The sequence below is a fragment of the Channa argus genome, chromosome 16 (genome assembly GCF_033026475.1).
Source record: "Channa argus isolate prfri chromosome 16, Channa argus male v1.0, whole genome shotgun sequence".
NCBI classification, from domain to species: Eukaryota; Metazoa; Chordata; class Actinopteri; order Anabantiformes; family Channidae; genus Channa; species Channa argus.
The window spans coordinates 18,516,055-18,528,321 of record NC_090212.1 but is presented as its reverse complement, the minus strand read 5'-3'; the positions used below and the strand labels follow the sequence as shown (position 1 = coordinate 18,528,321).

The 12,267-nt window shown below is 41.1% G+C and overlaps 1 protein-coding gene across 1 annotated transcript; it reads right to left on the bottom strand.

Annotated features, from left to right (window-relative positions):
* Positions 1–5,573: 5,573 nt before the first annotated feature.
* On the bottom strand, positions 5,574–11,875 carry LOC137101076 (solute carrier family 2, facilitated glucose transporter member 1). The gene is made up of 10 exons (XM_067478976.1): positions 11,488–11,875; positions 10,808–10,906; positions 10,088–10,248; positions 9,768–10,008; positions 9,019–9,181; positions 8,649–8,833; positions 8,264–8,365; positions 7,849–7,950; positions 7,132–7,335; positions 5,574–6,613 (listed from the first exon to the last, which is right to left on the bottom strand). The coding sequence occupies exons 1-10, from the start codon at positions 11,500–11,502 to the stop codon at positions 6,434–6,436; spliced, it is 1,452 nt and encodes a 483-aa protein (XP_067335077.1). The 5' UTR covers positions 11,503–11,875; the 3' UTR covers positions 5,574–6,433.
* Positions 11,876–12,267: the final 392 nt, after the last annotated feature.

The window sequence follows — 12,267 nt, the reverse complement described above, 5'->3', positions numbered from 1 at the left end:
ACATCACTGCTCTGTGCATCACCTCTACTTTAGATCATTAACTTGGTCAAACACAAGAGGTCAGATTTGGTTAGGTGATTTTATTTTTATTTTTTGATATGCACGTGTTTTTAACGTGCAAAATGGAAAATATGGCTATAACACGTGCATCCCAGTTCACAACAGTGAGTCTGGCCTTTGTTGGTGTTTATGATTGTGAAGTGAATATATTTGTCTTTTGTATTTGATAAGTAGATGGACATTGATAATGAGTTATTTTATTGCTCTGCTGAAATGTTATTATTGCTTTATGAGAGAAGTTCAAAACTATGTAAACCATTTGCCTCTGCAAACTTTATTTCCCACTTCACAAGTAGTGTCAAAGTTGTGTCTTCAAAGGCTTTTAGATGTAGATATGGAGGCCGTCTGCAGGTGTTGGAGCCTGAACCTGTTGTGTGTGTGTGTGAGATAGATGACTGTTTTTGTACTGACTTGAGGGAACCTGCAGCACTGTGCTTACTGGCAGCGCAGAAATAAACACCGCTGTCCTCTAACGTCAGATTAGAAACCGTGAGCTCTGCCTGTTTTCGGCCATCTCCTTTCAGGCTTATTTTTTCTTTCACATCATCCTCTGGGTATGGGAAGTTCAGATTGAGATATCCCAGAAGCTTAAGCCCTTTGTGTTTGTCCTGTTTGTACCAGAGAATGACATCATAATTCTGTATGCTGTGTGCACAGCTGATCTCGATCTCGCTGTTAATAGATTCATCAGTTCTCTTAATCATGTCAGGTGGTGACTGGACGACGCGTTTAGTGTCTGAGGCACCTGCGGGAAAAAAAGCATGATTTTAGGTAAAGAAATGATTCACTTTGATTGGGAATATTCATGTTTTTTTTTCTCACCTTTATTTCCTGGCAGATGAAGTAGACAAACTAATAAAACAATGAAGTTCATGTTTAAATTTAGATGTGAGACTTTCCGCCACCAGTGGACGAGAGTGCATCGCTGTTGCAACTGAATAGCGAGGGGAGGTCTCTTCAGAGGGGAGGACGTGCTGCTGCAGTCAGTGGGTTGGTACAGCACACAGAGGAGGTTTTTTTTCCCACAGCTTATCCTGTGAGTTCAGGTTCGCCGCAGCAGATCTTTGTCCACGTGTTGATTTGGCAGTTTTTACGCCAGATGCCCTTTCTGACGCAACCCTCCCAAATTTTGACCGGGATTGGACCGGCACTGCACAGCTGGGATGGGAATGGGCTGTTAGGGGTTCAGTGTCTCACCCAGAGACACTTCGACATAAAGCACATAGAGTAGGTTGTTGGCCCCTTTTCTCTTGTAGAGGTTTGTTTCCCCCTGCTGGTCAGAGAAATGCTGTCGGTTGCTTCAGTAAAGGCACAATCTGAACTAATAACTTTGTGAAGCTGTGTTTTTATTCCATTTTCACAGATTCATAAGCAGCACTATGACAGTCCATTTACTGCTGCAGTTTGTGGATGTGACACATAGTTCTGCACATCAGCCTATCAATGCCCAGACTTTTGAAACAGGAGGTTTGGCTAATTTGTATCTCGGTTTACACTCAGTGTATCTCAGGTGGTCTGTTTTTTCACTTTTAGAATTCATCGTGGCAAAACAAAAGAACAAAATGCTGGTAGCTTTTCATAGATTTTGGTACATTTTAGTTTTGTCGGCGGTGTATCCCATTCTGCCAGATGAATGTCTTACTGTAGTCTGAGCATCAGGTTTTGTTGACTGCAGACTTAGTTCCCAAATATTCGAAGCTAAGGGTGTATGGGAACAGTATTAGACTACTCACAAAATGTTAGAGATATTCAGCGGGAATTTATGGAAAATGTAATAAGTTCATGCTACAGTGATATTATATCATGACAGTAGCAGTGGTAATTTCTTCATCTCAAACAATTTATTGAAACAAAAGCTAACAACAGTGGGGAGTTTACCACAGCACAAAATGTCAATGTCTCAATAACTTGTCATCTTGGTCTCATGATGTCAAAATGTGATGAAGAATACAATTAGTGTTTGAACATTTAGTGCTTGATTCATGGATCAGACATCATCCATGAATCGTGTTGTGATTTTTATTGTGAAATGTATTTATTTATTTTGTAGTCATTTACCTTGAACAGCATGTTATGCAATAAGCACTGAAACACTGAACAGTTGGACATGTGCTTTCTAAAGTTTAGAGAAGGTCAAATTAAGTTCTCTTGTAAAGGTTATAGTGCATTTTAGGCGCAAAATGTCGACTATCCTTAACTATTTTCGTTGCTTCTCCCAGCAGGTGCCTCTACCGCTAAATGTATCCTAATATATTATACGTCAACACCACAAGTCCTCTAGTGTCTCAGTTCCAACAGTGACTCACATTTTCAAAGGTTTAGATTGAGGCTGGCTGCAGGTGTTGGAGACTGAACTCCTTGTGTGTGAGACCGATACAGGTTTTTGTACTGACTTGAGGGGAATCTGCAGCACTGTGCTGACTGGCAGCGCAGAAATAAACACCACTGTCCTCTAACGTCAGATTAGAAACCGTGAGCTCTGAACCTTTGTTGCCATCTCCATTAAAGCTGATTTTTCCTTTCACGTTGTCCTCTGGGTATGGGTGCATCACATTTAGATATCCTAGAAGCTTAGGCTCTTTGTTTCTGTCCTGTTTGTACCAGAGAATGCGATCAAAATTCTGTATGCTGTGTGCACAGCTGATCTCACTGTTAATAGATTCACCAGTTCTCTTAATCATGTCACTTGGAGTCTGGGTGACTTGTTTTGTGTCTGAGGCACCTGTGGGGAAAAACCAGGCAACATTTTAGATAAATAATTTTTGCATTCTTATTATTTAGCTTGTGTTGTCACGCTATGGAATGTTCTTGTTTTTCCTCACCTTTTAATCCTGGCAGATAAAGGAAACAAAATACAAAGACAATGACGGTCATGTTTAGGACGTCTGTATGTGAGACAGCCCTTTCAGTCATCTCAGCACATGTGGAAGACAGTTATAACAATAATCAATGGGGAGGGGGGTTTAGAGGCCTGGCTTAATCAGAAATGGGAGTTGAGGGTGCAGTCAGTGAGTTGAGACAGTAGGTTTTAGCCCCATTTAGTTTGTAGAAGTTTGTTTCCCTCTGCTGGTTTGTGAAGTTCTACATTACAAGTTTTGATTCAATTTGCAGACATTTATAAGCAGCACTATGATTTATTCCATTTTGAGCTGCAGTTTGTGGAAGTGTCACATGCTTCAGTTTCCTCTTTAGCTGCATAGCTCAAGTAAATATTTGCATTTTTAAAATTCAGTGTCTGACATTTTGTGGTATATTTATACATTCCTTGTGCTTTATTTACACACGATGAACCGAGAAATCTTAAGAGCCCATTCAATACGTGATAAGTTATCATTGCATGTTAAATTTTCAGGTTAACTTGTAAATGTTTCATGCAATTTTGTGTTGACATAATGAGGGTTTGGCCCATGTTGTTTATTTAACACAACGGCCAAACTACTTAGACAGAAAGTTATGATGTCAAAAAAAAAAAATATTAAGTTTTGATTACACAACATTTCCTGGACAGAAAGAGGTTTTTGAGTGGCCCTGCAACTTTCCTGTGCCAGTGTGGGGCTGTCTCACAGCACAGAAATACAAGCCCGTGTCTTCTGGCTGCAGATTCTTCACTGTTAATGTCCCACTCTCAGCATCAGGTTTGGTAGCTTAAAATTTGTCCTTGCTGAATTTTCCAAAGTCGGGTTCTTTGCTGCCGACTGATGTAAATGCGGCTTGTTTCATTGCTTCTCCAGGCAGCTGTCTGTACCAGTACATCTGGTAGTAGTTGATGCCCTTGGTGTGGCTGCAGTGCATTGTCGCATTGTCGCCCTCGGGTTTCCACAGAATAGCCATCTGGTTAACATCACTTGCATCAGTTTGATCTGCGGGTTATAAATTAACACAAGTTTGGACTTGTGTTAACATATATCAGAACATTTACAGTGACTTTGAACTTGTTATTTTTCCAAAAGGCCCTAAGTCAGAAATGCTTTTCTACTTTACCTTTTATCCACAGCAGGAATAATAACAAGCTGTAAAGACCGTGTCTGGTAATTTCCATGTTCAGAAAGTCTCACACAAACACTACAGTAAAGTGTATTTCTGTACGTGTGTAAACACAAAGCTGCAGGTGGGAGGGTCTTAATTTGTGACGTTTGATCAAAGTGCAACTGGCACAATTTGTGGTTCTTGAGATCCCCTACAGTGCAGGAGATTAAGACTTTTGGAGCACGCTGGGGTTTTTGTTCAACCTCCATGTTTGTCTGTACCACTGTGTTGACTCACAGCACAGAAATACAAGCCTTTGTCTCCAGGCTCCAGATTCTTGACTGTGAATGTCCCACTCTCAGGAGCAGTGTTGGTAGCTGCAAACTTCTCTTGGCTGAACCCCCCAAAGTCGTGATCTTTTTTGGCTGTAGATGTGAACGCGATTAATTTCATGGTTTCTCTGGGCAGCTGTCTGTACCAGTACATCTGGAAATATCCAGCGCCCTGCAGGGTATAGTTGCGTTGTCACCAGTGTGTTTCCACAGTCTGTCAGTCTGGTTGACATCACCTTCACCAATTGCACCTGTTTAATATAATAATAAAGTTTACAACATGGAAAGGTTTAATCGTTTTGGATTCCGACAGCCTCTGACCTTCCGTCCCAAATGCAAAAAATATCAGTTCAGATCAACCCTCTACTGTTAATCCGATAAATTACCTGTAGTCCACAGCACCAAGAGTGATAATGTGAAGACACCTCGTTTACTCATAACACCCATGTTCTGCGTTTCTGTGTTGTTACAGAGATGTGAAGGGCTGCAGGTCGGAAGTTTGCTTCGTTGTGCGATGTGAGCAGCTGTATAAATACAAATCTACACTGTAGGTGTAACTGTAGTCAGTGGTGCTCGGGGGTCCCCCTACAGTCCGTCACTTCCATTTGCATCAATGAGAGGCACTCGTGTATGTTGAAATGAGGGAAAGATCACAGATCTTCACGTAGAAGTTGGTTTGTTTAGCCACAATTAGACCTGAAACAGTGTTGGTCATTCCGTTATGGTTTAAAATACAAAACAAGTGTTAAATATGAAGTTAGTGGAAATTTTAAAATTCCTAATGGAAGTCTGGATAGTTTAGAAACCGTTTAGAAAAGTTGTAACAAATTATTACGGATTTTAACTACTCTACTGTCATGAGTAGCACTGTGTGTGTGTGTGTGTGTCTGTGTTCTCTCACTCACTGACTGTGTCTGAGATTAAGTACAGAACACTGCCAACTCTTAGTATACGCTTTGGCTAAGTTAGTGTTTGTAGGGGAAGACCCAACTGCCTGTAGGGTTGTTTAACGTGTCCCATACAGTTTGGTCCAGAAGATGGCACTGTTTTTATACTTTTGCAGAGATTTAGCCATTCTCTGCAACTGTGAACTGTGCTAATGCATCTTATACAAAATGATTGAATAATTAGGCACAAATAATCAGTACATTTGATTTCCCTTTAGCTGGTCTTTTAATTTGCTCTTCTGCCTCTAAAGTTCCAGCAAAGCACCTTGTGTTGCATTGGATACAGTATTTATTCACAGCTGTGGGTAATTTCAACAGATAGATTCCAAGTGTACACAGTTCAGGTGTGAGTGAGAGTTGCTTAAGCCAATAATAAATTGGAACGTTGCCGTGTCTATGCAGCCAAATTCAAGCAAATATTGAGGCTGGATCACGTACAGTTTCAAATCAACCTTAAGCGCACAGTCAAATTGAACGTCTTCAGTTTATTAATCTGATAAAATGAGTCTTAAAACACACAAAAAAAGGTCTTTGCTGGTGTTGAGGTCTGTGCATTGTATGGCAATTTTGCGGGAAAAAAACGAAGTATATGACTGTAAACTCCTGAGTGCTGCAGACTTTTTCCCTGTTTAATTGTCTCCTGTCTGTCCCTCAAAAGTTGCTCATTCCTTACAAAATGGTGTTAGAAATATTATAAAATGCCACGAAACTAGTAGTATACATATCAGTCATTATACTCTTGATTATAATGTTGGACAGTTCTCCCAAACTGTTAAACACAATGTCATTTTTGGTGTTCTAAGTCTGGAAAAAGCCTTTTCCAGAATATTTCATGGGTTACTCAATATAGCCTGCTTGTAATTGAGGTTAATTTTTCTGATTGAAAGCTGGAACATTTGACTAAGATTTGTAGATTCTGCTGATTAACTGGGACATAGTTCCTTTCTTTTCTTTTTGTGCAGATGTATTTTCTGTGTTGTGTGCAGCACATGTTTTGAAGTCCCAAACTTAAGCAAATAAAATGAAACACAAATGGGCTGCATGCCACCAATCATTTTGTGCGTAACTGGGTGAATTGACCCTCAACAGTGGAAACATGACCAGATTCAGTAGGTTGTGAGAGATTGGTCAGGTGAAAGTGTTGAATCCGGCCTTATTGTGCAAAGGGATGCCCTCTGCTCCTCTGAACTCCTCTGCAATGTCATCAAATGTGCGGCCTTTGGTCTCTGGGAGGCGAATCCAGGTGAAGATGAAGGCGAGCAGAGCCACAGCCATGAATAGGAGGTAGACATACACACCGCAGATTTTCTGTGTGGGAGAGACGGACAGGAATAATATTAACCAGGACATATTTCTTGAGATGAAAACCTTCCTTGAGAAAATTCTGGCACAACGTGCACCACGTTAACACGGTCGCTGCTCAGAAGAAGAGTTAGAAGTAGCTGAAGAAGCTTCAGAATAAAAGAAACAAAAAGGTTTGTGAGTTGGTCCCGGGACTAGAGTAGTTTTAGGTTGGCTGCCATCTCTTTCGCTCTTCTGTGAACAAATGTTTCCCTGGTTGACTATTAATGTGATGTCTATTATTGCATCCTGGTTTTGAAAGATTTAGCAACAGATGTATACATATTTAACATCTGAAAGATTTACTGTAGCTTTTTAATAATAGAAGCCTCTGTGCATAATAGTGAACAGATTTATGATCTGTATTTGACAGACTATACTAAGGTGCAAGCAAACTGACAAAAGCAAACAAGAAATCCAGCTCCTGAGTTTCCCCTGGAGATTAGCTTGGTCATACAGCATGCAGGCCAGCAGTGTAAACCCACCAGTAATGGAGGAAAGAGGAGTGCCAGAATAAACTTCCCCCCCCAGTTGAGCATGCTGGTGAAGGCCATGGCGATGGGTCTGCCAGGCTGGTCGAACAGCTCAGCAGCAATGAACCAAGAGATGGGGCCAGGGCCCAGCTCGTAGGCTGAAATCAGGCAGAAAACTAGCAGGACCTGCAAGCTCCGCAGCTCTGGGACCAGATGCTGTGAAGTGGATAGTCAAGTTATTCTTGGAAAGATGGTTGGTTGTTCCATTGTTGTTTTTGTTTTTTTTATTTCATGTGTCGCTTTGTAAACCACACTGCAACTCATATTTTGCATTTAATTCATCATCAGAATCATGTAGTACATACAAGCTCAGACCAGTGCTGGGTACCGAACTTCACTGTGTTCGTGGCACTGACCAAACTCCTCTAATTTTAAAAGTGCCAAGGTAATGAAAAATAATTTAGATTTGCAGCGGAATTTTGTTAAAATGGATTTTATAAAATTGGTACCAAAAGTATTGTTTAGGAGCTCGTATTAAACTCTTGTTGGTATTGAGACCATCATTCCTAATTTTTTAACAATACCCACCGCCACCTTAGACTTATGTCTCTAAAACACATCCTGCTTTGCTTTAATTTGTCAGATCTTGGCTATTTTGAGCCTTTCCAATATTAGAATAGACATTTTCCTGGACAAACAACATAACAGCCCACATTAGAATGATCTTACCAGGACAGAATCGACTATGGTCATGAGTAAGTTGCAAACTGCTATGGAGATGAAACCAGTCAGGAGCAGCCTCCTCCTTCCTGCCCTTTCCATTAAGAAGAACTGCAGAGGAAAAAACAACAAAGTGGTGAATGCACATACTCACATTTCATCCCTTTTTCTAGATTCAAGATTGAAAGAACTTCATTGATGCCAGGAGAGAAATTTCTTCACCAAAAAATGTAACCGTATCCTGTTGTGGTTCAAGCTGTAAAAGCAATACTGAAGAAATCGTGATAATACCTTTATCTTTAGGCCAAGATTGTGTTGGATAACACGGCTTATATTTTTTAGTGGATTTAACATTTACGGATCAGACTGAGTTGCTGATGAGCAGCCGATAACCTAAAAGCTCACCACTAGAATTTGTACTTACTGCCACCAAAGTGAAGGTCACATTAACAGCCCCCACACCCAGAGTCAGGTATTTGGCCTGGTCAAACGTGGCCTGGAACATTCTGGTGGAATAATTGATGATCTGGAAAAAAAAAAGAGCAGGAATTGACCTTCTAAAGGGGTTACTGGGTTTTTTTTGTTTTTAAATACACACTGCTCAGAATAATGGTGAATAACTTATTAAACCAATCCAGCATTCGTCGGTGAATTTCCACGATACACTGAAGACTGAATTACGTTTTAAGGAAAGCAGCAAAATGGCCACATCTCTCTTATTCACATTTTAGATTCACTGAAACCTGGAAGTTGGAAGTTGGAACCCTCGCTGTCTGTGAATCATTTTAGTTTTCGTTCATCTTACTAACCGCGTTGAATCCAGACAACTGGCTGCCCAAATTGACGACAAAGACGATGATGATTGGTTGCTTGTAGCTGCGCTTCTTGAAGAACTCGTGTATAGTGACGCTGCTCTGAGTGTGTGCAGCCTCTTCCTTCATTTCTTTCAGCTCAGCAAACACCTTGTCTGCACTGCCTCTTAGCCTCAGCAGGGCTGCGGAAGGAAGAGAGCATATTTGTTTAAAGAGTTGAAGCTGGGTTAGTCAGAGTGCAGAAAACACATGTCCAGGAAACAAAATGTAGAAAGCAGAAAACATCCCTCGACACTGTTTCCCTGCTGCACATCTACCTGCAGTAACTCTAGCTGAACAACTACTGTATGTGGTCAATTGGACCCACCTGTCTCCGCCTTGCTCTCCTCTCCTCGATTGAAGAGCAGGTACCGAGGGCTCTCGGGGCAGAAAGGCAGAACCAAGTACTGTGCCAGGGCTGGGATGAGTGACAGGGACAACATCATGGCCCAGTAATGATCTGTACCCAGCACTGTCTCCAGACCAGCCACCTGCAGCAAACAAATCCTTGAACAATCAGCTGAGTGTCTCGCTCAGGGACACGCATGGTGGGTAGGCTGGGATTTGGAACTTGCAGAGTTCTGCATCCCATCATCCTGCTCTACCCATTGAGCTAGCAGTCACCAGCATCACCCACAAATACAGTATGATTTGAATTCCTGGTGTTACAGGAAGTGATTAATCACAATTAACACACACAAAAATCTCCAACCTTACACGGGTCAAATGCAAAAGGAAAAACACTGTATCTGTTTAGAGCTACTGTCCAAGCAATCAGGACACATTGATAAATCATGTTAGAGGATACTCGTAGTCTTACAATTCAGAATAATCTACTGTAGCTTTGTCACCAAATCCAAATAGTGGTGATTTTAGCTTACATGCTAAAGTTCTTAAGAAAACCTCTTTGAGATAAGGTAAATGAAAGGAAACATTGAGCAACAAATGTTAAAAGTCCCTGCACATCTTTGCACATGGAAGAAGCAGGTGTCCCAATCTAACATTACATTTTGACCCCAAGCAGAGTTCGGAAGAATCAACCTCAATCAACTCCAGATTTCCCAAAACTGTCCTCACCATTCCAACTAGGATGCCAGAGGCAAAGGACACCTGGTTGAGTGTAGCAAAGGCCCCTCTCAGATTGGTGGGGGACACTTCCTGGATGTAGAGGGGATTAAGACTCATCACGAGGCCACAAAACAGACCGAACACCAAGCGCCCCAGGATGAGAACCTCAAATGACTTGCTGGCTTTGGACGCAGACATCAGACATGCTCCCACCACAGAAAGACAGTTCACTATTAGGATGGAGTTACGCCTGGAAGGGAAGACGAAGCTGAAATACAGCAGAGATAATAATCAAATAACACCGAAAAACCCTTTGGTGCACTTCTTACCTGCCGTAGGAGTCTGCCACATATTTAACTCCCAGTGAGCCAAGCAAGGCTCCAAAGTCCTTAATGCTGACAGAAAACGACCACAGGAGAGTCAGGCTGTGATCTGGCATCGATTGGTTGTGTCTGTCTCTCCAGGTGTGGTTAAAAAACTCTTCGATGATCTAAACAGCGTTAAAGACATTTGCATCACTAGACGTGGTTTTACAAGGGTCTGTGATTTTTTTTACTTTATGGTAAATGTGTCTGTTCACTATCTAAATTGCAGAAGTAGATTCAGGCATGTTTTAACGAGGTATTGAGAAAAATGTAGAAAATCTGAAGCCATGGGAAAGACTAAATTTAGAAGAGCTGCCTCACTTGTAAAAGTTTACTGGAGTTTACCTGTGAAAAGGCAAAACGCTGCCAGCCCAGGGGAGCCAGGCCTGGAGCTGAGCCGAAGAGTTGCAGTGGATTAACTTTATTCAGTGTTTTTATAGAGGCTTGAGAATCTGCTTGTGGCTTGTGTATTGTGATTTTTATGGTTTCGTGTTGCAGCTCTGTGCTTCATTTGGATGTAAGGACTTTTTGTGGCTTTGCTCTTCAGAATATTCATAAACTCTATACTATGAAAACAGTGGAATGTGAAGAGTGTAACGATGCCCTCTCAGGAACTTTGAAACTAAACTATTAATCCTAATTACTATCACATTTTCCCCGTCAGCTCTTGTTACTGCTGCTCACCTTGGCTGGAGCGTTGACGTTGCCGGTGTGGTAGCCAATCTGCAGGGAGCCGAGCACCACTGCCAGGATGGAGGTCAGGAGCGTGGCTGTCAGATGGCCCTGCACGGTAACAGTGCTGGGGTGAGTTTATTTCTCTACCTTTTAACTGATTTGAAATGGTTAAAAGGTAAAATCAAACCCCCCCCCCATGTGTGCAAGCCTTAGGTACTGTTTATCGAGCCAGTGTTTTCTAAATGGGAATCCCGGTGTCACTTTTTACTGGTTACATGACAGCAGAAAGTGCCTGGTTTTTAAACCCGTTCACAAAATTGTGATGCTTGTTATGTTTTTTGACCTTTTAAATTGCAAGATCATGCAAACTTCAAGGGGGGATTGGTGGAATTAATTGTTGTGATTGCAACATCCCAAATTCCTGAAAGGGACTGAAAGTAAAATAAACAGTACGTTCAGTTAAATACAAAATAAAATGAAATGTTCTCTTAGCACATGGACATGCTCTGCAGTACAGATTTATAAAAATTTGTTCTTGTTTTTTTTTTCCCCTAACATAAGAAACCTTGTGACTGTAAAGGTCAAGTATTTTCACACACTGGCAAGATGTCCAGAATTTTAATTACCTCAAGTGAGTGTTAGTGTTCCTTCGGTCACTGTTCAGTTGTAGAAAATAAATTAAAACCAACCTCCTGTGTTGCCATTTGGTTTGATGACAGGATGTCACTCCCTCAGGATGTAGGTGCATGGAGTTTTGTCTGATTTTATCTTCTGTGAAAACCAGATTGATGCCAAACTCAGTGTCCAGAATAACTTTTGCATGTAATGGTAGATATATTATACACATGATACAACAGAAGATGGAAAAAGTGTAACTTAATATTCATGCTGTATGTCTGGGACCTGTTTTAATATTGTGAAACATGGTATTTTTCTCACTGGTGTTAAATTTAAGTGCAATTAAAAGAGAAATCTACATGTTTTCTCCAAGCTGCATCGGATCAGAACTCACAAACAGTTAAATCAAGGTTTGTGTTTTAGGACACACAAAATGTCCTTCTAAAAAAATGACGGAGTATTTTAGATGATGAGTCTGGGTATAAAATAAATGGAAGAAGTAGGTACTAAGAAATACTTTCTATTGTACATATCATTCATTATCTGCTGCCTTACCTGTGCTGGGTCGTAAAGCAGCCTGCAGGTCTTGTCCGGAAAAATAAATGAATAAAAGCACAAACCTGAAAGAGCCTTTACAGATGTTGCATAGACATTGTGCAGCGTGCAGAGAATTAGAGCTTCACACCTACATCTACTGATCAATATCTGTAAAACTATCATCTGTACAGTATCTCCATAATCTTATGTTAAAAGTTCTCACAGCGGAGCCTGAGTGTTGTACCTTGATCCCTTCTTCATCCCTGTGTTTGGTCTGTGACCCTGGCAATTTTCCTTAGCGAACGCAACACACA